Below are 27,820 nucleotides of genomic sequence, written 5' to 3' on the forward strand. Positions count from 1 at the left end.
GCCTGAGCAGGAGCGTTAAGACACACAAGATTTTGTCAGTTTTCTGCTGTTTTTTGCTCAGGAGCAGGCCTCGAACAACGACAAATAACTCAAAAATGAAAGCAGCTATTCACAAAATTCTTTCACAGTGAGCGCTAGAAGGGTCTCCTGAATACACTGATGTAATTTTTTGTCTGTAGTGTTAAAAATGAGGACACTAGAGCGAGTTAAAAATGAGTGACTTTTCTGTCACGTTTATAATGGGTGTCAATGAGGCCTCTCGGCTGCACTCTCCTCAGTTTGAGGCTTCTCATTCAAAAACTGTAAATCCTATCGTTTAGGTACACACACTGTGTGAATCAGGACAAGTTTTACTACTACTTTTGAGAAATGTATGTCTGTAGAGTGAAATTTGTGGCTGAAACCACAGTTTAAGCGAGAAAGTTTGAGCTATTTTTTCAAGCTCTCTACACTCTCACTAAACGAGCTTCACTGGTGTGTAACACAATAGACACCCATTCAAAAGCCGGATTTTCTCCCGGAACCCACATGGCGTTTGAGCCGGGACTGATCCGAAAGTGTAGAACCTAGCAGAAAAGTTGAATGCCAGATCCACAGAGGAGAAGTTTTCCTACGTTTTAGAGTTTGAATCACGTCTCTAGGTGAAAGCATGCCAGAGCAGCAGATGTTTGAAAAAGTGCTTTTTTTCAATTAATTCCATAGAAATGAATGGGGGTTTTTTGGGCGATTTTTTCGCGACTACGTCGCGAAAAAATCGTATTCTGTAGAGAAAAGTAATAGCATAGCGAGTCCGATCGAGCCGCACGTTTTGATATATTGTTTGTCTGTGTGCAACGTACGGTTATTGAATTATTCGAAATCGAAATTTGCGTAGGAATAATAAAAAGAAGAAGAAGAAGAGAAACACGTAGAAGAACAATAGTTGCAGTGCTTTGCACTGCAACCTATGGGCTCCCCTAGGGGAGCCCATAGGTTGCTGTGCTTTGCACTGCATCCTAATTTGCACTGCAACCTATGGGCTCCCCTAGGGGAGCCCATAGGTTGCTGTGCTGCAGCACTGCATCCTAATAAGGCTTGACTGGCGGACACTGACTGGTAATTTTCACATTTGTCCGTTTGTATTTCAAAAGCATCCGACTGGATGGCCGATAAAAAATAATTTGAATGTGTCCGTCTGTATTTCAAAAGCATCAAACTGGATGGCCCATGAAAAATTGTAAATATATGGATCTAATCTACTTCCAATTTTCTTCCAAATGTTACACTGGGCGAATACATTATGTCATAACACGGCCTGTGAAACGAGGGCACCCACAGGCCCAACTTTAAAAATTCATAACTCAGCCACCAATGGACCTAGCCCTGCCAAAATTTACAGGCACATCCCTCTTCCCAAGACCTTTCGAACCATTCCAGACATGGCCTGCTATGACCGCAGCTCAGCCCGCTATTTGTTCCTGAAACCCCCCAAAAACTTTAACACAAGTCCTGGCTTGAGCCAGCCTTTAAAAATTCATAACTCAGCCACCCAAAGTCCTAGCCCCGCTAAATTTTACAGGCACATCCCTCTCCCTGAGACCTTTCGAACAAGCCCAGGCTCGTCCTGATCTGATGTCAGGAGTGAGCACGGATTGTGGAAAGCTTTAGCACGAGCCCTTGCTCCAGCCACTCTTGCGTGCAGGGATTTAAAAATTCATAACTCGGCCACCGAAGGTCCTAGCCCCACCAAAATTTGCAGGCACCTCCCATTCCCTGAGTGGCGCACTAAACAAGAAAATAATAATAATAATAATACACTCAGTATTCACTGTTGTTTTTATTGCATGATGCATTTCAACTCGTGTTTTAGGGTTGACAGTATCTGATTGATCAAGTTGATTAAGAGTTCAGTTTACATGAAACTTTGCAGTACAGTATTATGTTAAGTGCCAAACTGCCAATCAATGGTTATGTTGTTATTATTATGTGCATTTTTTCATAATAAGAATTACAGTCATAATCATGTGCTTTGTAGGATGTAGATTTATATTTTAATGGAGTTTTTATTTTCTTCTATTTTCTAAGTTCTAGTCCAGCAGATTTTAGTCTGAATGCCAAATGAAATAACCATGTCTAGTTTTGAGTCATTTTAAAAGTAATTTGGTTACAAAGTTACTTGGAATCTCGTCCTCAAAATTTTAACTCTATTATGTAAAAATAGCTGTATTGTTAATTACTAAATTTCTTACAGACTTATTATAAACATAGTATAAAAAATAGTCATTGTTGACATAATGTTTCATGAGTGTTATTATAGTCCCTATACTGTATATGAGTACCAGTAAGTTGTAACCAACTGGAACATCTTTGCCCCCCCCCATACTTTTTTCTAGACATGGAACTGATCTGTGTGTATGACTGTTTTCTTGGCTATAACTTTAAGCATGTTTTTCTTGAATCTTCTGACATTTTCTTGTAAATTTGTCATGTAATTAGCAATGAATGTCTAGTGTAATTTGGCCTTTGAAGATCACAAAAATGTGCCTAGAAATAGCTGAGAAGCCATCTCCAGGCATCTAAAGCCGTTCAGCTTCTGGGGCCCTAAGGCTGCATTGTTCCAGGCCTTTGGCCCATCATTCAAACAGACTGATATTTGGACAGACAGACAACATTTCAGACTTGTCTGTCCTGTGACAATTTGCTCAAAATTCCTTATTTCCCACACTGGTATAGTGTGTACTTTTGATTAGTAATGTATACACTAACCAGCCACTTTAATAGAGCACTGTATACCTGGTCGTTCATGCAATTATCCAATCAGCCAATCATGTGACAGGAGCACAGCCCATGGAATAATGTAGAGTAGACCCAGGTAAAGAACCTCAGTTAACGTTCTCAGCAAACATCATAATGCAGAAAATTTATCTCAGTGAGTCAGACCGTGGCATGAGTGTTGGTGCCAGATGGGCTGGTTTGAGTCTTACAGAAACTGCTGATCTCCTGGGAATTTCATATGAAGCAGTCTCTAGGGCTTACACAGAATGGTGAGGGGGGGAAAAAACCCACAACATCAAGCAAGTTGGAGCTATGTGTGCAGAAACGCTTTGTTGATGAGAGGATCGGAGGTGAATGATCAGGGGTGGGTTTCTGAAAAGCCTCTTAACGCTAAGAGCATTTTAACTAGGAGAGAGAGTGTTCATTGTGATACTCACTCTACCATTTAATGATGATCTTTGTGCTATAATGCTTTTGGGAAACCCACCCCAGACTGGTTCAAGCTGACAGGAAGGATACAATAACTTAAATAACACTCTTTACACACATAGTGAGCAGAAAAGCATCTCATTCTGAAACTTGAGGTGGTTGGGCTACAACAGCAGAAGACCACATGGGGTTCCAGTCCTGTCCACCAAGAACAGGAGTCTGAGACTATAGTGGGCACCGGCTCACCTAAACTACAGTAGATAGTTGTGTGTGTGTGTTTGTGTGTGTGTGTGTGTGTGTGTGTGTGTGTGTGTGTTTCAAAAGTTTGCATTTACTTTGCAAAAAGGTAAATTGATAATTTTATCAGTGAAAATATAGGCATATCTTTACTTTCAAAATCATGGGGGATACAAACTGCTTTTACAGCAGCAAATTGCTTACATCATCAGCAGTAGTCCATATTGGCGTGATTCAGGGAAGTCTGGCGGGAAGGAAATCTTTAAAGGCAGGTCTGGAAAAAAGAAAAAAGAAAGAAAAAAACTCTTTAGGGGAAAAGTATTAAGTAGTGTGCATGGTTGATGTCTCTTTAGTTGGTCTAGAAAATTAAATAAATGCTCCTGTCTACATTTAAAAATATACAGTACTGTGCAAAACTCCTAGGCATCCTATTTTTTTCAGACAAACTTTGTTATAGATTTCTATTTTATGACTTCTACATTATCGAGTCAGTACAAAACATAGAGTTCCAAATGATCGCTTTCTGGCACAAAATTAAATGTTACAGAAAAAAAAAGTTTGTATCTGAGCAGCATATTACATAAGAGACCATTTTTCAGATTAAAAAAAGAAAACATAATGAAGGCTACTGGGGTTTGGTGCAAAATTAAGAAGGAAGTGTGACAGTCAAAGTGTCCAGAAGAACTGTGGCTGGTTCTGTAAGATGCTCAGTAAAACCTACAGCTCATTTCTTTATAAAACTGCACTCACTGTACCTGAGACTGCTATTTTTTTAAGCAAAGAGTCATCTCACAACAAATGGCTTACTGTTTATAGTATTTTTCTTAATGTTGAAACATTTCATTTCATTATTTTTAAGCTATTTTTGGTCAACAGCATTTCTTTACATGTGCCTAAGACTTTTGCATGGTATTGTATTCGCAAAAATATCATATAGTTTCCTAAAAGTATTACACAAACATTATAAAAGGAAACATTGTCTGTGAAATGAACATATATGAAGAGATATTTACCAAAGCGGTCAGTCTGTAGTGTTTTATACTCAATATTCTGGATTCTCTTGTATCTCAGAGCGGCTTTGAGGAGAGAGTTATTCTCCAGAATCAAATAATCTGAGCACACAGATACAAACATAGGGTGAAAAATCAAAACAGGTTTTTTTTTTTTTTAATTAAATCTCTATAACCACTACAGCATGGCCACTCATGACAGTTCTCCCACTATGTGTTACACTGTGATTTAGTAGCTGTCTCCCAGCCATATATTCACTGCAGGTATTTGCCTCCAAGAGGGAAAACCCATAAAAGTGAGTTATCTGAGGTTTACAGAGGCCCCATTGCCACATTTAATCATAACAACAACTGCCATAACAGCATTAAATCCAGTGCAGGATGGGTACTGAAGTGGCTTTATTGAAAAGCGAAAGGTGCAACTACTTTACTTCGTATTGATGGAGCAGTGCTGCTCTTCACATGGCAATGACATATGCTACATTATTCCTCACTGATTACATTTGTAAATGACTGGTGGAAATAGTTATGCTATAGTTGCTGCTCACAAAAAAATACCTTTCACATATAACCACTTATTTGCCTTTACAACAAACATAAAGGTCATGCTGAAGATATTTAATACACAACAGATGGTAAATTAAGCACTAGCAGGTTTAAAGCTAGAGTACGCAATTTGTTTAGAAACATTTTTGTTTATGTTTCTTTCTTGAAATTCTCTTTACATCCTGACAGCAATGAATAAATCAAATGCTTTGACAATTATTAAAAAAAAAATTCATCCATCCATCATCTGGGGTAGCCGTGGCCTAAAGGTTGGAGAAGCAGCTTTGGGACCAGATGGTTGCTGGTTTGATTCTCTGGACCAGCAGGAATGGCTGAAGTGCCCTTGATCAAAGCACCTAACCCCCCAGGAGGTCTGAGAGGACTTGAGTATTAGGGAAAGTGGAGTTACCCCTTAATCACCATTGCTCCCAGGTCCACTCTGACCCAGAGTGGTAGCACCTGCCTGGGTTCCAGCTATGGGTTAAATAGTACATCGCCAATAAGGCACTGGCAGCAGGGTGCTTTTCGGTGCAATGTGGCAGATGAACCCAACAGGGTCAATGGCACACCAACAGATGGCATGTGGAAGAGCCACTCAAATGGCCAATGAATGGCATCAATCGGCAAGTCAGTTGTCACTGTGGGGCAGCTTCCATACCCATCAGGTCTATGGCACTTTTGTGCACCATTTGGCATCAGGTCTGGACGTCCAGAGAGACAACACGATGGGGGCGTGACATCGTTTGTCTTACCTTACTGTGCAAGGTGCTTCGTTAGGAGAGGAGAATAGAATGTGAGAGCTCACAAGGCCAGACATTACGTGGCGGCTTGGCTGGGCCATTTGTGCCGTTGCTGCGAGTGACTCTGTCACTCTGGTGCAGGCCTTGCAGCCCATCTGCGTTTCTGTGCATCCTAATGAAGCAGTCATCATCACTAGCGATGGACAGCCGATGACAACTGCTCCCCAAGCTGCTCTGGGTTTGTTGTACGTTGCTCTGGATAAGAGTGTCTGCTAAATGCCTGTAATGTAATGTAATCTGTGGCAGTCACAGGTCTGTAAAAAGCCCATCCAATCATTTCCTTCCTTTTGAATGAACTCAGATGGCCTAATTGCCTTTGTACCTGCACGCACTCTGCCCCTGCACTTATTTCACAGGACCGGGATCTTCCACAAGGCTAGGCAGATATATTGCAGACATATTGCTAAAGCTAGCAAGCTAGTTGAAAGCTGTGAGTACTAATAATAGCCATAATTTTTTACATTCATTATGCTAATGTTAGTTGTTTGTTTACATTTGAATGAGACATGAGGTATATCAGGCAGTGCACGTTCATGTGTTTTGGAGGAGTGGCTTTGGAAGGAGGGCTGAAGGGAGAGGGTGGGATTTTTCGGATTGGATATTTTCAAAATATAGCTTAGTCTTGCAAAATGACCTACTCAAGCTTTAACACAGCTTGAAAGAAATGTAAGTAAGGAATTTATATGTGTGTGTGTGTGTGTGTGTGTGTGTGTGTGTACATGCAGTGTGGAACGAATATGTTGAAAATAAACACTCACTTGCTGTGTTGAGTGTGTGGATGATCACTGTGGGGGCTCCAGGTCCTAAATAGGAGACATAATAGACATCAAAGAAACCTGGGTTAGACTATTACAAATCAATAACCAATAACACAGGTGAAAAGAGTGTGTGTGTTTTCTGTAGTAAGGTGATATTTCCACTAAGCCTAAGCACAATGTAAGGCCATATGCCCAACATGGTATATTCAACCACAGTAGTATTAAGTGTACATTTCCAATATGTTCCCTTGTTAATGTCAACTTTTACAACAGACATGTGCAATGCAAGCATGATGCAAATTTTTCCATAGAAAAATTCCATAGAATTTCCATAGAAATTTTAGGAATTTTACACGGTAAAATATGACCTTCTTTACAGCATGGTTGCCGTTAAAGTACTGTAAAATTTTGGGGAAGCCATGACCTAGGGTGACCAGACGTCCCGGTTTTACCGGGACAGTCCCGATTTGGGGTTGTGTGTCCCGAGTCCCGACAAAAGTCTGTCGAGACATGGATATGTCCCAGTTTTCACCACTCGCGATGTTTGCGACTGAGCAGCGTGGGAATCATTAGCGGAGAAATGTCTGCATTTACTATTTTGATGAATTGACAGGAATTGCAAACTTTCCTGGTTACTGCCCCCTGGCCCTGTGGCATGGGTGTTTATTTAGCCACATTATTCTAGACAACAGAACGTGTTGCCATGCAACAATAAAATAAACATTAACTGGCGCGAATGTTCTTTGTCTAGCAGCTAGCAGCAGTAATGCCGCAGCAATTATGCCGAAAAGAAAATGTACCTTTTCCAAAGATTTACAGGGCACCTACCCCTTCCTCCGAGAGGTGCAGAACAATGCGCACGAAGCCTACTGCACACACTAAGTGTTTTGTTCTTGTACTGAGTTGGGTAGCCTATGTTGGAAATGATGTGCGCTCCTGTGGGGGCTTTCCTCGGGCTGTCGCCCCTCTCCTGCTTTATTGCTGTTTTGTTTGAGTGTATATTCTCAAATCACTTGTCTCTTTTTTGTTTCTGTTTAACATACCATTCTGACAGTTTGGCCATATTACTGTGTTGAACAGCTTGTTGCACCTTCCATTAAAGTGTTCACTTTTGTACACATCTTGCTTTATTCATTCAGTTGTGGGGAATGGTTAGTATGGTTGATTCTGACCTAGGCTATGTTGAGGTCACATATCTACTTTTTAAGTTCATGCTATAGTGCATACAATTTTAGAGATATAGCCTACATGTGCATATGCATTCTTCTTGGTGTTCTCACAAACAGGTGAAATAAATCAGTTTAAATGTGGCCTATGGACATAGCCTGGCCTATTCTCAGCCATTACAAAATCTGTTGTCTGACCATAATTTAACTGATCTGTATACCACTATGCTACTAGATAACAAAATGCCTGTTTGTTTTATTTCATGTGAGATGTTGATAAATGTGAGCTTCAACAAAATGATAAGAGCACCTCTCTGAGTGTCATGTTTACGTAAAAAAAAGGTGTGCGTGCACGAGCATGGTTGCGCGCAAAAGTGTCTCGGTTTCAGACTAGGGAAATCTGGTCACCCTACCATGACCTAATGGTTAGAGAAGCAGCTTTGGGACCAAAAGGTGACTGGTTTGATTCCCTCGACCAGAAGGAATGGCTGAAGTGCCCTTGAGCAACACACTTAACCCCAGCTGATCCCCAGGCTGCTCTGGGTATGTTGTACGTCACTCTGGATAAGGTGTCTTCTAAATGCCATTAATGTAATGTAATGTACAATTTACAGTGACTCACAGTTGATGCAGAATACAACTGAGCTGAAGGTTAAGTGTCTAACTTAAGGACCCAACCCAACCATGGGAGTTTGATTAGAATATATGACCCTCTGATTGGTAACGCAAAGCTGTAACCACTGAACCTCTCAAAACTAGCTTGCACTGATCCAACCACCTCCACCACTGAATTAACTAACTCACGCTACAAGATTGTACTGAGCCAATGCAAGTAGTTGAGCGAGTTACATACACCAGTATATGGTTTATATTATATACCGTCATACAACTCATGTATTCAAATGTATATATTTATACGGCTTAGTAGGAGAAGTACACAGTGTCAGTGGTACATATAATGGTGTGTAAATGAAATACAGTATGTAGCCCTCAACACAGTATTTAAAACATACCATGGACCCCTGAGATAAAAAAGATAGAAGGGATATCAGCACTGAGTTGTTATGAGCAAGATTATTAGGGTTGTGGAATGAATAAACTAATTAAATAATATTGGCTGATATTGAGTGGTACAGTATATCAGATATATTCCATTGAGCTAGCATGATACTGAATGAGTCGAAGATGAGTAGCTGAATGGACTATATCTGATAGACCATGTAAAAAGCCAGCCAATATTATTATTATTATTATTATTATACATACACATTTGATGGAACAATTATAGATTTTACAAAAAGTTAAGAACAGGGGGATAAGTTACCAATATTGAATGCCGATTCTGATCGAATGTAATTCAATGTTCTTTCAATCCAGTGTACATGTACAAAGTCAAAGTTCTAACAATAAAAATGGTACAAGTCCCAAAAGCCTGAACAACAACCCAACTTATATACAAGCTATATACAGGTTGGCAGTTCAAGTTCAAAGTTACTTTTGGTTGTAATTAATTGTTACATTGCAGTTGTTCAAAACAAAAGGGCTTTGCTGAGTGAAGTACTCTTGTAAAAGTCTCTGTCACTTTTCCTCACCTCCAAGTAGAACTTTGACAATATTTCCACTATTACTCTCTTTTCCAGTTTTTCAATGTCCATTGGTATGTTTTTCTCTTGTAAATATGCGTGAAGAATATTCAGTGAAGTTTTGATAGCCTTTCGGGTGTTCAGCACGTCTTTCTCTTTAAATCTTCCACTTTGAATGAGGTAAATCTCACGGTCATGTTTGTATACAAATCGTCACAGTCACTCACTAGCACGGAAGTTTTACATCTCCGACGTGTCTCTTTTCCAGTAGAGGTCTGCGCGGGTCGGATTTTTCAGTCCCGCTCCCGCCCGTGCCTGCATTGTGCAGTCCCGCTCCCGCCCGCGCCCGCAAAGAATTATGATTTTCAGTCCTGCTCCCGCCCGCGCCCACAAAAAAAATTATGATTTTCAGTCCCGCTCCCGCCTGCCATATTTTGTCCCACTCCCGCCCGCAAATCCCACATGATGCAGACGTTTGCGTTATTTCTCAGGAAAGTTCTTGTCTTGACACAGCGTGATGGTGCCCCGCCCCCTACTTTGAGTGGATTTGAGCATAAATATCTACAGCTCATGTTCACGTTTGTTATTATTTACCTTGTTTCTGAATTCAGCATGTAGTGTCTCTAATAATAATAATTAATGCTGTCAAGAGATTAAAATATTTAATCGCAAATCGCACATTTTTATCACATGAGAAACCATTGTAATTCTCTGATTAGCATAAAAAAGTGAATGGGCTTGCTTTGTACCAATGGGGTGTGTGTGGTTTTTTTTTTATTGCAAAGCAGAGCTAGTAAGAGAAGTGAATTGATTTACTGCTTGAGTAAGTCTACAACTCTAATCAGAGAGACAGGTTACACAGTGACGGTAGGCTTGAATCAATGCTATCCCAGAAATCCTTCCTGTAATATGCAAATTTGGCCGCCTCTGATTGGACAGCCAAATTTGCATATTACAGGAAGGATTTCTGGGATAGCATTGAGTCAAGCCTACCGTCACTGTGTAACCTGTCTCTCTGATTAGAGTTGTAGACTAACGCAAGCAGTAAATCACTTCACTCATGGTTCTCTTGCTAGCTGGGTGTGAACTGCGAGTCATTAGAGTGATCAAAGGATTTCCCGTTAGGGTGATCAATGGCAAATTTAAGATGCTATTCCTCACTCAATCTGGCAATCTGACTCTCTCTGCAAATTTAGGCATCTTAAAATGTTTTTATTAATGCCAAATAAAATATCCAGCACAAATTATATATGATAGACATAAATTAATAATTTATAAATTTTATGTCAAACACGTTTTTAGTTAGCGGGACTGCAACTTAGCGCCGCATATGTGCACTCCCGCTCCCGCCCACGCGCGCATATATGCACTTCCGGTCCCGCCCGCGCCCGCAATGAGCTTTCAAAATTTGTCCCGCGCCGCACTGCTTTGCGGCAGGTCCCGCGAGTCCCACGGGACTCCCGAGGGAGTGCAGGGCTCTATTTTCCAGTTTTTCGATGTCTTTTGGTCTGTTTTTCTCTTATAAATATGCATGAAGAATATATAATGAAGTTTTGGTAGCCTTTTGGGTGTTCAGCGCATCTTTAATTTCAGTTTTCAGTTTATGTGTTTAGTGCTTAAACCGAGCACTGAATTAACCCCGTCTTCTCTCTATCCCGGCCGACAAAGAAATGATTGTGCACATGCACAGCAGAAAAGTTTTGTCATTGGGTCTTTGCATGAGCTCCGAAGTGTGACGTCGTGTTGTCTTGACAACGTACAATATTATAACAATATTGCATGCTCATTCTCCATTGGGGAGAGTGGAATAATACATGGAGGATAAGCGATATGATAACAATATTGAATGCCATCAATAAACCCACTAGAAGGGAATAAAATACATCTTTTTATTCCATGGAAAAAGTGGCCCATATGTATAATAATTAACCATAATTAACAGTATCTTTGTATAGTTAACAAAATTCATTCAATCATTATCTATACCGCTTATTCATTCACAGGAAAAATGACTGAGCAATTTGTCCAGAGTTAAAAGTATTTTCCTCAAAGATAGTTCATTTTGCTCTATTTTGAGTTTAGAGAGTAAAAGTTGGAGTTGGAGTGGGCGTAAACCCATACAGTGCAGCCTAGATAATAATAATTAATTCAGTTTTTATGAGTTTAGCACTATGTTGAGGTCCACATGGTTTTTCTTGTTATTTTAGATGTATCATTATACAGTAATACAATAAGAACCACTGATATTACGTACTTCTCCTATTTAACCTACATTTTTTTTCAAGAGATGCTTATAAAGCACTAGATATTGTAAGAGATCCAGGGCAGGTGTTCAAAAGGCAGAAAATTCACTGCTGCAATGATATTCCTTGCATAAAGTGGACTAAGCGTGCTTAATGCCTTTTCTCAGCTTGTACTTCACTAAAGTGCCTCACTTCTGTTTTCATTACATCAAAGAATGCAAGTGCATTTTCCAATTTTCATCCACATCATGGCCTGTAACCTCAAGATAATTATGGTTACTCTCAGACATTCAGTAATCTCCATTTAAAACCAGACGCAGCTTTCTCCATCAATGAACACATAACGTTTCAGCGCACACTAGCCGAGGATTGTGCCGACGACTGCGAATGAATCAAAGGATGAAATTAGGAAGATGCATTAATGGCATCCAAGAAGGGTAGTGCTATATATAGTTGTGGTCAGAAGTTTACATACAGTGACATGAATGTCATCTTGGATATGAATGTCATGGCAATATCTGGGCTTTCAGTAATTTCTTTGAACTGTTCTTTTTCTGTGGCAGAATGATTGTACAGCATACATATATTTAATAAAAAAAAAACCACTACAATTTGGTGCACAAGTTTTAATTTTCTTTGGGTTTTCTGAAATCAACACAGGGTCAAAATTATATATACATGGTCAAAAATATACATACAGCACACCTAATATTTTGGTAAAATGTCTCTTCGTAAGATTCATCTTGACCAAACATTTTTGTTTACCATGAACAAGCTTCTGGCAGAATTCTGGTTGGATATTTTACGACTTTTCATGGTAGAATTGGTAGAGTTCACTTAATTTTTTTTTTTCTTGGCATGGACTCGACTTATAAGCATGGTCCATATATTTTCAATAGGATTGAAGTCAGGACTTGTTTTAAGCTTAATGTTAGTCTGCTTTATCCTCTATAACCAGCTCTGATGCGTGTTTGGGTTTATTGTCCTGTTGTAACTCCCAAGTCCCAAGCTGTGTTCAAGTTTCTGATGGTTTATGCTGAAGAATTCTGAGGTAGTCCAACTTCTTCATTATTCCATCCACTTTGTGCAATGAACCAGTTCCACTGGCAGCAAAACAGCCCCAGAGCATGATGATCCTACCACCACCAGCACCTGGTACAGTGTCCCTCTGTACATGGTGGTCATTGTGGCCAAACAACTCAATCTTTGTCTCATCTGACCATACAGCTATCCTTCAGAAGGCTTTTTCTTTGTCCGTGTAGTCAGTTTCAACCTTTAGTTAAGCTTGAACGTGTTAATTTTGGAGCAGGGGGTTATTTCTTGGATAGCAGCCTCTTAGTTCATGGTGAGCTGAACTGTAGACAGTGATCCATCAGCTTCCAGTTCATGGCAGGGCCGTGCCATGGTGGTTCCCAGGTTGTTCCCGACCATCTGAAACAATTTCCTTTCAGTTGAGGGTGACAGTTTGGGTTTTCTTGAAGCAAAGTGGCTTGGCAAAGTGACTACACCTCACAATCACTTGCATACAATTGTTTGATCTTGGAATTTGCAGTTGTTTAGAAATGGCTCCAAGAGACATTCCAGAGTTGTGTATACCTGCTATCTTTCTCAGACCTGCACTGAGCTCCTTGGACTTTGCCATTTTACCGTGTGTTGGTCAATCCAATGAGTGCTGTAAACAAACCCTTTTTATGAAGGCACAGAGAAGCTACCAGCTGTAGTCAATCATGATTACTAACAGGAAGTTAAGAGACCTCGGCCGTGGCAAGATAAAAGACATTTTGGAAGTTTCAGCATCTCTGAATTAATAATCTAAGTGAGCGTATGTAAATTTTTGACCATGTATATATAATTTTGACTCTGCGTTGATTTCAGAAAACCCAAAGAAAATTAAAATTTGTGCACCAAATTCTAGTGTTTATTTTTTTTTATGAAAGATGTATGCTGTACAATCATTCTGCCACAGAAAAAGAACAGTTCAAAGAAATTACTGAAAGCCCAAATATTGCCATGACATTCATATCCAAGATGACATTCATTTCACTGTATATAAACTTCTGACCACAACTGTATGTATCATGATAATACATTATTAACACTTTAACTCTCACACTTAACTCACACTTTCCTAAGTGAGTGTTTAAAGGTGGATGTGAAAGCTGTACCTTGACAGTGCAGTATAACATGCTGCTGTGTTGGACTGAGGTCAGCACTAAAGAACGTGCAGCGGGCCTTGTTCAGGTCACAGGTCAGACATCGCCGTGGGAACAGACCGACTGTGGACACACTGAACAGAGAACCATCCGATGCCTTCATTTTTATTTTATCAGCTCTAACTCAGTTCAACAAGCCCAGAGAGGAAGTACTTTCACATTGAAAAAACTGTAAAGATTGCTCTAAGTGTTAAGGGAATGATATTGTACAGCAGTCAGTTCAAACTGCAATCTATGTACAACGATAGAAATGAACGTCACAGTAAATTAATTACTACAAGCATTGTGTAGACAGCAATGAGTGTGTAAAAGGTTCAGACCTGAAGAGATGCCGTCTTCTTGAAGATCCTTCAGTGCTTAAGAAATATCTGTCACGTAAAAACATACCAGTGTTCATAGAAAAATCACAGTATTTTCACAGCTCTTCTTGAAGTCTAAATGGTAATATAGATATTTAAGAACTGTCTAAAAGCAGAGCTCCTGATGAGTGTATGAGCAAAATATTTGCAAGGGTACAAAATCAACCTGAATAGAATAATAATATTACAGCATATGAACTATCAATTTTTATTCTATCCACGTCCACTGGATATGAGCAGTCATGCACTCTGATTGGCTACTCTACTACTAGGATATCAGCTCATATACCATGAGTAGAGAAAAACAAAATGGCGGTGCGTGTTGCTGAACCAACCGAGGATGAAATAAAAAAAACTACTTGAAAACAACCCCCCAAAAAATAGAAACAAAAAGCAACAAAATATGGAATGAGAGTATTTGATGGTAAGAACATATCTTTTTTTGATTTTCAAGAATTATTATTATAGCATTTTTCATACATTGTTAGTCATTTTGCCGGTTTGTTTACATTGTGAGTGGAAATGATTTTGTCGGATGCTGTATGAAGCTTTTATTTATCGAATTTGCAAAAAAGAAAAATGCTCTGTTTCTTAAAATCCAGTGAATGTGGATAGAATAAAACAGTTATTCCACTCAATCTCATCATACGTGGCTTATAGCCCACTCGGTGCTACGTGCCTCGTCGGTGATCAGCTCATGTATGACTCAATTTTGTGGAATAACTGTTAAGTGTAGTGTATTTCACATCAATGAATTGCTGCATTGTCTTGTCACAGTGATACCAATAATGAGATGCGTATCACAGTTATGAATACATATTTATTCCTCTCTTTGACACCGCATGCCATGTGCCAGAAACAACACCACGATATTTATTATGGTGTGACTCTGCTGGGTGCCTGGTGGACAGCAGTGAACCAGCACTTTTACTTTACATCACTACTATATAGTTACAATCAAGTATTATCAGACGTAAGAACTAATCAAAGCGGCACGGTGGTGTAGTGGTTAGCGCTGTCGCCTCACAGCAAGAAGGTCCGGGTTCGAGCCCCGTGGCCGGCGAGGGCCTTTCTGTGCGGAGTTTGCATGTTCTCCCCGTGTCCGCGTGGGTTTCCTCCGGGTGCTCCGGTTTCCCCCACAGTCCAAAGACATGCAGGTTAGGTTAACTGGTGACTCTAAATTGACCGTAGGTGTGAATGTGAATGGTTGTCTGTGTCTATGTGTCAGCCCTGTGATGACCTGGCGACTTGTCCAGGGTGTACCCCGCCTTTTGCCCGTAGTCAGCTGGGATAGGCTCCAGCTTGCCTGCGACCCTGTAGAAGGATAAAGCGGCTAGAGATAATGAGATGAGATGAAACATTAAAAGGCATCACCTAAAACATCTAATTAAAACATGTGCAATTATGAGTGGACTTGTGCTCTAAGGCTTTTACATAACCTATAAAATCATGCAAGGGAATGAAACACTGTAATTTCAGATCTTTTTGCAGATCATTCCAAGCGGTGGGTGCAGCAAACATAAATGCTTTTTTGAACAACTCTGTCCGGGCTTGAGGTACATTCAATAAAATAAAATCATGAGACCTCAAACAAGGTGAGGTCTGTTTAAAAGAAAGAAGCTCAGAAATGTAACACGGGAGTCTGCCAATTAAGGCCTTGTACAAAAAGATATAAAGGTGAGAGAGCCTGCGAGTTGACAGTGAGGGCAAGTTTACATTGGAATAAAGTGTGCAGTGATGAGTGAGAGGTCTGGAGTTTGTAATGAATCTTAAGGCACCATGATACACCGCATCTAACATATGGAGAGACTTTACAAAGCTGTATTGTACTGTACAATAATAGGTTGGTCTGGTTACAACTGTCAATTGTCCAACAAGCTAGTAGACTAATAAAACTGTATTAGTTAGTTTTATAAGAAACAATTGCGAATATTTTCCATAAAATGTGTTCGTAAATAATCCCACATTATTTTTGAAAAACAAATTAAAAATAAGCAGTAGATAAAAACCCATCTCTCTTATGTAAATAAAGATACAAATTTTGTTGTCCAGCATTCAAGTGTTTATGAGATACGTTGCGTTGCACTTACAGTTGGGTTCTCTGTGGTGATACACAGATATCGTATAGTTGCAAAAACCATCAAAAATCAGGTCAATGCATTACGATATTCTCTTAAGTATGGAGCTTTGCTCTGCTATCACTTTTAGCTGAAGCCCATATTCATAAATCAATATCTAATCATTTATAAAATAATCTAATAATTTATAAAAATATTAATGTTGCTTAACAATTTTGTACAGTAACACACATGCATTATAATGAATAGTGATACTCATGTCACAATATTATTATACATTATTAAGGAATTAGCACATTATTAGAGCTCTATGAGGCATCATTATAGTTTAAAAAATTTCGTACAAGGAATCAGTGCTTTTGGCAAATTATAAATTATAAAAATGAAAAAAAAAGATCAGCATAGATACTACAGTTTATGAATCTGGGTTTCATAGAAAGTGTTACCACTTTATTTTCACCTTAGCTTTCAAACTACTGCTTTGCAAGTAATTAAAAAAAAACAGGTTTGTATTTTGTGAACAAATGAAGTGGAAGTACATTATTTGTTTATGCTTTTTTTTTTTTTAAATACAGCTTATGGCTGTTCATCGATATTCGACGATGACAAGGTCCTCTTCTTCATTGTCTTCTTTACCTTCCCAGGTCTTGCTGCAGTTGCTGTTGGGGTTGTCGCTGTCTGTCACTGTCTCTCATGCGCCCGCTCATGAGAGAGAAGCCTGATCCTGGACTGGCAGATCCTGGGACAATGACAGACGAAGGGACCAGGCACAGGAGCAGAGGGAAGGAATTGCCGAAGGTGTTGCTGGGCCCTTTTCTCCTCCTTCAGCCTGGTCCGTTCTTCCTCGAAGTGAAAGAGACAGATGAAGGGGGGGAGGACACAGCCTGCGCAAAGGATTTGTTGTTGATGGTGGTGATGAGGGTGCACAGTCCTTGTCCACACCACTTCGCTCCTCACCGGGGATCCAGGTGGCAAGCAAGGGAGCAGGACGACCAGGGCCGACGGGGGGTTGCACCTCCAATGATGGTTCCCAGGAGGATGGGGATACGCATCTGCGTTGGCTATAGGAATCACCAGAGCATTTGGACTGCCTGGCTTTCAGCCTGTGTTCACCCTTCCACCAGTGATTCCTGGAATCACCCCCTTGCAGGCATTGAGGTCACAGGACTTCAAATTCAGAAGGTTTTTTTTTTAATACTACTACCTGTTTTACAACCCTGATTCCAAAAAAGTTGGGACAAAGTACAAATTGTAAATAAAAACGGAATGCAATAATTTACAAGTCTCAAAAACTGATATTGTATTCACAATAGAACATAGACAACATATCAAATGTCGAAAGTGAGACATTTTGACATTTTATGCCAAATATTGGCTCATTTGAAATTTCATGACAGCAACACATCTCAAAAAAGTTGGGACAGGGGCAATAAGAGGCTGGACAAGTTAAAGGTACAAAAAAGGAACAGCTGGAGGACCAAATTACAACTCATTAGGTCAATTGGCAATAGGTCATTAACATGACTGGGTATAAAAAGAGCATCTTGGAGTGGCAGCGGCTCTCAGAAGTAAAGATGGGAAGAGGATCACCCATCCCCCTAATTCTGCACCGACAAATAGTGGAGCAATATCAGAAAGGAGTTCGACAGTGTAAAATTGCAAAGAGTTTGAACATATCATCTACAGTGCATAATATCATCAAAAGATTCAGAGAATCTGGAAGAATCTCTGTGCGTAAGGGTCAAGGCCGGAAAACCATACTGGGTGCCCGTGATCTTCGGGCCCTTAGACGGCACTGCATCACATACAGGCATGCTTCTGGATTGGAAATCACAAAATGGGCTCAGGAATATTTCCAGAGAACATTATCTGTGAACACAATTCACCGTGCCATCCGCCGTTGCCAGCTAAAACTCTATAGTTCAAAGAAGAAGCCGTATCTAAACATGATCCAGAAGCGCAGACGTCTTCTCTGGGCCAAGGCTCATTTAAAATGGACTGTGGCAAAGTGGAAAACTGTTCTGTGGTCAGACGAATCAAAATTTGAAGTTCTTTATGGAAATCAGGGACGCCGTGTCATTCGGACTAAAGAGGAGAAGGACGACCCAAGTTGTTATCAGCGCTCAGTTCAGAAGCCTGCATCTCTGATGGTATGGGGTTGCGTTAGTGCGTGTGGCATGGGCAGCTTACACATCTGGAAAGACCCCATCAATGCTGAAAGGTATATCCAGGTTCTAGAGCAACATATGCTCCCATCCAGACGACGTCTCTTTCAGGGAAGACCTTGCATTTTCCAACATGACAATGCCAAACCACATACTGCATCAATTACACCATCATGGCTGCGTAGAAGAAGGGTCCGGGTACTGAACTGGCCAGTCTGCAGTCCAGATCTTTCACCCATAGAAAACATTTGGCGCATCATAAAACGGAAGATACGACAAAAAAGACCTAAGACAGTTGAGCAACTAGAATCCTACATTAGACAAGAATGGGTTAACATTCCTATCCCTAAACTTGAACAACTTGTCTCCTCAGTCCCCAGACGTTTACAGACTGTTGTAAAGAGAAAAGGGGATGTCTCACAGTGGTAAACATGGCCTTGTCCCAACTTTTTTGAGATGTGTTGTCATGAAATTTAAAATCACCTAAGTTTTCTCTTTAAATGATACATTTTCTCAGTTTAAACATTTGATATGTCATCTATGTTCTATTCTGAATAAAATATGGAATTTTGAAACTTCCGCATCATTGCATTCCATTTTTATTTACAATTTGTACTTTGTCCCAACTTTTTGGGAATCGGGGTTGTATTCCACATCAAAATTCCAAGATACTTTAGTAGGAGATCTTTCCCATGTTCCATGTGTACATATTCATTAAGAAATGGGAAGTTCATATTTGGTCGAGAAGAACACAGGATTCAAAAACACATCTGGGGCTACAGACAGCGATGTGACTGGCAGGACGGTTAGTGAAAGCTTTAATTTTGTTTAATTTTGTTCCATTCTAATCTATAGATTTTGTTTCATTACATACTGCTAAGATTCAGAATGGATCATGCAAATGCTGTCAATAAGTTTTAATTATTGTACTTTAATAATGTTTAATATGTTCATCAATTCAAAATGGCACATACTCAGGCAATGCTTATTGTTTCTGTGTGTATTATATCTGTATGGAATATGGATTATATCAAGATGGCACTATTTTGTTTTGTATTGTACTGAATGGAATTTGAATTTGTGTGTTGTTGTGAATTGTGTATTATTATACATACAGGACACTTTTTCCATGGAATAAAAACATGTATTCTATTCCCCTCTAGTGGGTTTCATTCATTTGGTTCAATAGCATGCAATATTCTTATCATATCGCTTATCCTACATGTATTACGCCACTCTCCCCAATTGAGAATGAGCGTGCAATTATTGTTATGATATTGCACAGACAACACAACGTCACATGTCGGAGCTGATGTGAATATTCAATAAGAAACTTTTTTGCTGCGCATGCGCACAATCATTTCTTTGTTCGCCAGGAAAGAGAAAGACACACTGAACACCCGAAAGGCTACCAAAACTTGATTATTCTTCACGCATATTTACAAGAGAAAAACATAACAGACATCAAAAAACTTGAAAAGAGACATGTCGGAGATGTAAAACTTCTGTGCTAGTGAGCGACTGTGACAAATTGTAAATAAACAGGGCTGCCAGGTTTGTTCCGTTAAATATGGAAGATTTTGAGAGAACTTTCGATGCAAGGTCGCTCCGTTGTGTGATGCTGTCAATCTTGGTTTTAAAAGTAACGAAGTAAATTACAGAGGGAAATGAATACTTAAGTTTGAGTGAAAAATACTGTTGTGAGCGTGCATGGAAGAAGAGCCTGGAGACAGAAATCTTAGTTTCTCAGTCATTAGCCTGTGCTACTTGATCTCAACAGCACTGGCTTGACCATTTTATTAGCATTAGCTAACACTAGTGATGAACACTACACTGGCTGGAAGGTTACTTCACTGCTGCGCTAAAAGCACCAAGTTGCAGATAAGCTTGCATTGGCCTTCGCTAACACTATTGATGAACGCTACACCGGCTGGAAGATGATTGCACTGCCACGTTAACAGAGCCAACTTGCAGGTAAGCTAGCGTTGGCCTTCGAGAATGCTGATATGAAGAGAGTGTGTATGTATAATAATAATAATAATAATAATAATGGCTGGCTTTTTTTCATAGTCTATCAGATATATTCCATTCACCTAGCATGATATTGAACTCGTCTTCGACTCGGGCAGCATGGTAGTGTAGTGGTTAGCACTGTGTCGCCTCACAGCAAGAAGGTTCTGGGTTCGAGCCCAGTGGATGATGGGGGCCTTTCTTCATAGAGTTTGCATGTTCTCCCTGTGTCTGTGTGGGTTTCCTCTGGGTGCTCCGGTTTCCCCCACAGTCCAAAGACATGCAGTTAGGTTAACATGGGGCAACCTTGGGCTGAAGTGCCCTTGAGCGAGGCACTTAACCCCCAACTGCTCCCCGGACACTGTAGCACAGCTGTCCACTGCTCTGGGTATGTGTGTGTGCTCATTGCTCACGTGTGTGTGTTCACTGCTTCAGATGGGTTAAATGCAGACAGGAATTTCACAAGTGTACGTGTAATGAATAAAGTTGTTCAATATCGTGCCAGCTGAATGGAATATATCTGATAGACCACTCAACGCCAACCAATATTATTTAATTGTTACACACCTAATAGTCCTGTATTAATATTAGAGTGTGTGTGTGTGTGTGAGATATGGCTGATTTCAAAATGACTCACATGGTCTGGGAGTTTTCATCATAGGCCAGAATCTCTGTCACTTCCCAGTTGCCTGATGTCAGGTGACGCACCTCGTTTTGATCCACCCTAACCTGAGAAGAGTGATAGGCACCACCATGGTAAGTTCAATATCTAAATGAGTGATCACTTTATCACTAATTAACCTACAGTCAGTAATTAATCTGTCGTATAACCCCACTATCTCATCCATATTAATCATCATGTAGCCAGGTTCACCTTTGCAATAAGCAGTATAACACGAGAAATCACACCGATTATACACACTATTTTACATTACAGACCAAAAATACACAGATAAGCAGCAATTTATGTGAATTTGCCAATTACCAGCACAAAATGTTTACTGACATATTAGCTAGTGTTGTAGTCAAGTCATGAAACCTCGAGTCAGAGTTCAGTCTCGAGTCCCCAGTGTTCAAATCCGAGTCAAGTCCAAGTCATTAAAGAAAATTTCAAGTCGAGTCCGAGTCAAGTCTACTATTAATCCGAGTCGAATCTGAGTTGATTCTGAGAACAAGACTCCAACCGTACCATTTGACGGTGGCTGTTGCTGCCTTTATGTGAAACCATCTCTGTTACTGTGTTGGACTGACATTACTGCTCGACTGCCCCATTTTAGTTAACAGGCTACAGATAAAAAGCTTGTTCATCGCTCAGCAAGCCCTGCCCACTATCAACAGGGCAAATAACATGAGAGAGGGTTAACACTAGCTAGTTCATCGCCCAGCAAGCAAACCCCACTATCAACAGAGCAATGAACATAACGTGTCACTTCCTTCTCTGAGTGGAGTTTTGCCAAATGACGTTTGTAGTTCGAGGTTGTCCCCGTCGTCTCCTCGATAGTTCTTCTACATATGGAACCCATAGCAGTACTTTTTTTCCCACTGCACAAGAAGTCTGTATGAGCAAAGCAGACCATCCTAGGGGCTTCTCTCCTGGCATTTTAGGGCCATTAACGTTAGTTTGTTCCTGAACATGATGTATGAACAGGTGAATGTGCATTCTCTTGCACAAAATTAGTATAAAAACTAATGTAGATATAAATATCTTATGCCAAATTATTATGGCACGTTATGAAAAATAAAGAAAAAAATCAAGTCCTCGTCTCCAATTTACGAATCCGAATGCAGTTAATGCACGAGTCCGAGTCTAAGTCATCGGTGCTCAAGTCCAAGTCAAGTCACAAGTCCTTAAAATTAGGGCACGAGTTGGACCCTGAGTGCTACAAGCCAACCAAAGGAGTGTCTCTAGTGATGTGCTCTAACTATTTTTAATGCATCACAAAAGAATAGCCTTCCACCTACTTTTTTTTTTAGTAGCAGTGTCTTCCATCAAGGAGTTTTTAATTATTTAAGCACCTGATTCAGTTAATCAAGCCTTTTACTAAATGAGCAACTAAACGTTTGTGTCGTGCTGTCGTTAAATCCAAAGAGCAGAAAGAAAATCTTTTGCTGAATGTAGAATTTGAAGTCACACAGAATCAGTTCAGAAAGCTGTACATATCATTCTCTGTACTGAATAATAAATATTGCTTCATTTTGCTGTCAAGTTTTAAAAAAACAAACAAAAAAAAGCACAAAAAATGTGACATATGCTCCCAATCATATACCCAGTCCATCCTCTTCCTGTGATTAAATGCTGGCACATGATCGACTCCTGATACACTAACTCAGACTAACTCCTAATTTTCTTGTCATACTCTTTTAGCGAGACTTTCAGCTGCACCATTTTCTAAAAACTGCTGCAATGACAAATTTCACACTTCTGTCGGTGAAAGTAATTCCCCTTAGTTATCAAAACTATCTTGATTTAGGTTTATGGTGACTGTAGCAGAAACAAATTAAGGACTATTTAGTTATAGACAATTGTTTTAAAAATCTAGTCAGATCCGATGATAATATACTATAGTCTGTTATTTCTTTTTCTATTTCCATTTATACACATTCAAGCTGTAGCGAGAATCAATCTACCTTCACAGCAGATACTAGTGGGTTTGAAAGAAACCCCTTTCAAACAGCTGTTAAGAAAACTGCACATTATGCTTGCTTTCCCTTACAAAAAAAAGAAGTTTATTCAAGTGTGCTTCTAGTATACTTCTTTTAAACTAAAAATAAGAGCATATGCTTTCAGTTTACTTTTTATTTACTTATCAGAGATATACTTAATAAAGCTATACATAAGTATACTTGGCTTATACTTAAAAGTATATAGAAACATCTAAGTATATTAAGCTTATACTTCAACTTTTAATCAAGATATACTTAACAAAAGTGTAATAAAATATTAAAATATTTGTGCCTTATGTTTAAGTGTACTTGCCCTGTAGTTGTGCTTGTCCTTTTGATAGTAGCCTATAAAATACTTCTTTTTCATACAGATTGGCTTCTTTGTGATATCCGGCAGCATGTTTTAAATCCCATCTTTTAAACCTACTGTACATGTACGGGTACCGTAAGTTTGTGGTCAGCTCTGGGGTGGAATAGCTGGAGAGTAAACAGTGTTGGAACTTAAACTTATCTTTTATGGACATAGTGTTATTAATCCACAAATAGACAGATAAACATTTCTTATTTTATTTGCCAACAAATTTGAAAACAAAGGTGAGAACATTGTGACAGACTTGAATCATACTGGCTGTCATTATACGCCATCACCAAAATATATCTGAATTTTTTGAATTTTCTTTAGAGCTTGGATGTCAAGTTCAGTTGTCATTGCCATGTTTTTATACTTTGGCATTTAATATAAGGTTGCTTTAAATTTTGATTTTTTAAGAAAATGAATATGTTCTTAATCCTGAGTATCTGTTGTTATTTTGTGAATTCTTACCTTTATAACTTCATTGTAACTTAAGGTACAAAATACTTAAGTTGCCTACTGGTAGTGTGCATGAGGTAAGGGTTAGGGCTAGAAAACTAATAGTATACCTAGAAGGGTAATTGCAGTATACTTCAAAACTAAAAAGTGGACTAGATGTAGATAACCAGTAACTAATAGTATATTTCCAATATGCTACAAAATATATTTTTACTGTATAAACTAAAACGTGGACTAGAAGTTTGTAACAAGTAAACCAATAGTATATTTCCAGTATACTACAAAGTATACTTTAGTAAACTAAAAAGTGGAATAGAAGTATAAAACAAGTAAACTCATACTATATTTCCAGTATACTATGAAGTATGCTTTTGTAAACTAAAGAATCGACTACAAGTATAGAACTAGTAAACTATAAGTTTACTTGTGGTATATTTGCAGTACAAAATAAAAAATACTAGTTGTATACTCAAAGTGAACTTCTTTTAGACTTAAAGTATACTTTTTATAAACTAAAAGTGGGCCAATTTAGTCCCAAGAAGTATTAATTAGTTTACTTACAAGCATACTGTAAGCACATTGATATCAGTATACTTGGAACACAAAAGTATACTTAAGGAAATATACTTTAACTTTACTTAAGTATACTTAATAAAATTAACTTCAAGTATACTTCTTTTTGATAAGGGTTGGCTGTTTACACTGTACCAAATAAACCAAATAAAATTGGTATAAATCCGCCCCAGGGTGTGTTTTTACACAGCGTGCCAGCGCTCAGGAACCAGAGGCGTGACATCTAACACAACAGAGGATTGGGGTCCAGTGTGATGTAAAACGTACGCGTCAGAAATACGAATACCCTGAGCATACCTGTGTCGCTTTCAAAACAATAAAGGTGGGTGAACTGAGTGTTGAGGTAGCTGTGCACATTTATACCACTCTTCAGACACTGCAAAGTTGCTGTGCATCAAATGCAACATGTTGATGCGTACAATGACGAACTCCTGCAAGCAACATTTTTGTGCGATCAGAAATATGTTGGAGGAGAAATTGAAGAGAATTGGGAAGCGATTCGAGGCAGAAAGACATGCAGACCATAGATGTTGTAGATGAAGGTGTTTGGTGACCACGTCCACTGCCGGCTCAGAGTTAGAACAACAATAAACCCCCAATCTGTGTTTATATGTTTTATGCAGAACATGAGGTGGAATAAAGGCACAACATTCCAACCAGGCTGTTTAAAAAGGGCTAGAGTGACATACTGTCATTCTTAATCCTGGGACTCGGCTTTATATCCAACAGATTTAACACAGAGCACTGCACTGTGAACCGATTTTACCTGTGTGGTGAACATTGCAATGTGATGAAACTCTCCACGGCCGCCCTGTTTTACAGGTACAGTTAAAAAGAAACGGCTGCCATCCTGTGAGAAAAAAGGCTTCTGATCCTGAAGAGGGAGGAAAAAAACATCACACGTGGAGCTACACAAAAACTCAGGCCAGGTGCTAATGCTCTAGAGCTGTGTGGTGCTCTTTAACTGAAGAGTACTCTAAAGGTAACATTCCTCAAAATTGAATACAAGGTTAGAGAGAGAGAGAGAGAGAGAGAGAGAGAGAGAGAGAGATCTCACCTGCTTGGAGAGCCAGAGCTCTGATGTCTCCTCATGTCTCTGAAACACACAAACCCATTATCAATCAAAGCTATTCTATTTGGGAGTGAGCATGTGTGTGTGTGTGTGTGTGTGTGTGTACCTTGACACAGGCTCCAGTGGTCGAGTCGCAAACAGTCAGTATAGAGATATTCTGAGCTCGATTCAACCATCTGACTGCAGTCTTAGTCTTACTGATCCACTTCACCATCACTACATAGTGCTCCCTGTCAGCACACACACACAGACACACACACACAGACATACGCTTATCCACCATTACTAAAAATATCAGAGAAAAAAAGAGGGTGAAATAAAGAGAGTAATTATGTCTATGTCTATTTTTATCAACATGCAGGAACATTATATCACATTGCATTCAAAGAAAAAAAGTAATTGGTTTTGTTTACATTACATTACATGGCATTTAGCAGACGCTCTTATCCAGAGCAACGCACAATGAGTGCAAAAGTCAGGTACATGAAGTGCTGAACTTCTAGACAAGAAAGTTCTAGTGCCAACTGAACAAGTGACAGCAATTCTTCATTTGCAAATGACGTCATAGCTAATTATGCATGAGGCTTTGAACCGGAAGTGGGCCATGTTGGAGGATATACACAAACTCACGTGGCGCACATTTGCTATAGAAGATATGCTCGAGAGGTTGTTATGCTCCTTGTGTTTCTTCGCTATGCCTACTCTTTGTGCTGTAATTGGATGCGGGAACAACTCTATTTGAGACAAGGGGACTTACAATTCTTTAGAATTCCAGCAATTATAAATAATCAAGGAGAAAAAACAAGAGAGTTGTTTATGGAGCGTAGACGTCAATGGCTGTCCAACATAAACCGGATTGATCAAAGCGATAAGAAAGCAAAACCTACACGAGTCTGCAGGGAACAATTTATCAATGGTAAGGGCTACGAACTATCCATCCATTATCTGTAACCACTTATCCTGTGCAAGGTCACAGGCAAGCTGGAGCCTATCCCAGCTGATTATGGGAGAGAGGCGGGGTACACCCTGGACAAGTCACCAGATCATCACAGAGCTGACACATAGAGACAAACCACCATTCACACCTACGATCAATTTAGAGCCACCAATAAGCCTAACCTGCATGTCTCTGGACTTTGGGGGAAACTGGAGCACCTGGCAGAAACCCACACAGACACAGGGAGAACATGCAAACTCCACACAGAAAGGCCCTCGTCGGCTGCTGGGCTCAAACCCAGAACCTTCTTGCTGTGAGGCGACAGTGCTGACCACTACACCACCGTGCCACCTGGGCTACAAACTAGTTATTCATAAAAGATCACAATATATAAGAAATGTTGGATCATTTAATAGCCTGGTCGTGCAGAACCACGCCACTGTCAAACATGACAAAGCAGTGATCGAGTGTGTGAGCCAACAATCAAAGGCTTCTACAACTATTTCATTTTAAAAACAGCTGTATATAATTTTTGATGACGCTGCTTTTATTTCGCTTTCTCTTTCCATTAGGGAAACCAGCTGATCTCTACAATTTTATGGATCCAGACTGGGCTCCAACACAAAATATGGGCCACAACAAAATCAAAGATGGTACTAAAGCGGTAGCTTGAAATGCGAGGCTTACAGAGTGCAGAAAGAAACGCAAAATTATTGAAGAATCTTCCCAAACAATCACAGAGTCAATCGAACAAAATTCATGTTAATCCACTACCTCAAACACTGCAGCTTCCTCGCCTGGTGAGTGCTCTTTTATAACTAAATATGTTATGTAGTGTGTTAGATACCTATCTTTTGAAGCAGTCAAAATGATTGTTTTTAAAATAGATTTGAGAAATGACTACAAGCTTGTGCCTGCGACCCTGTAGAAGGATAAAGAGGCTAGAGATGAGATGAGATGAGACTACAAGCTTGTAAACGTAACTCCTCTTTACCTTCCAGTCTGTACTCTTACCACTGTGTGTGTGTGTGTATATATATATATATATATATATATATATATATATATATATATATATATATATATATAATATTGTATATCCTCCAACATGGTGGCGGTCAATGACGCAAGCAGTTTTGGCCACATGGTTGTAAACAAAGAATATAGTGTAATATTCTGTTGAAATACCAATATTCAAACAGCCAAGGAAACAAACCAACCATATAAAGTACAACTAAATAGAGAACTCAAAACAGCTAACTCCAGGCTAGACAGTACACAGCCAGGGTTGGTCTCCAATACACAAATACACAGTGGGCAGGGAAGAAGGGGAGAGGTGCGGCCTGAAGTGGTGAGTCTTCAGTCTGCACTTGAAGGTGGTCAGGGAGTCAACAGTTCTGACCTCAACAGGA

The 27,820-nt window shown here is 39.6% G+C and overlaps 1 protein-coding gene across 1 annotated transcript in view; it reads right to left on the minus strand.

The window, feature by feature from the left end:
* The window catches only part of LOC132891963 (inactive dipeptidyl peptidase 10-like), a 129,871-nt gene that overhangs the window by 31,649 nt on the left and 70,402 nt on the right, over positions 1–27,820 (minus strand). The window contains exons 10-18 of the mRNA XM_060930142.1: positions 25,578–25,701; positions 25,457–25,495; positions 25,145–25,273; positions 20,989–21,059; positions 14,060–14,107; positions 13,692–13,813; positions 6,535–6,579; positions 4,434–4,532; positions 3,625–3,694 (exon numbers count right to left, since the gene is read on the minus strand). Of these exons, the coding sequence (XP_060786125.1) occupies positions 3,625–3,694; positions 4,434–4,532; positions 6,535–6,579; positions 13,692–13,813; positions 14,060–14,107; positions 20,989–21,059; positions 25,145–25,273; positions 25,457–25,495; positions 25,578–25,701 (747 nt within the window). The remainder of the gene's footprint in view (positions 1–3,624; positions 3,695–4,433; positions 4,533–6,534; positions 6,580–13,691; positions 13,814–14,059; positions 14,108–20,988; positions 21,060–25,144; positions 25,274–25,456; positions 25,496–25,577; positions 25,702–27,820) is intronic.

This window comes from Neoarius graeffei, chromosome 9, assembly GCF_027579695.1.
Source record: "Neoarius graeffei isolate fNeoGra1 chromosome 9, fNeoGra1.pri, whole genome shotgun sequence".
Classification (NCBI taxonomy): Eukaryota; Metazoa; Chordata; class Actinopteri; order Siluriformes; family Ariidae; genus Neoarius; species Neoarius graeffei.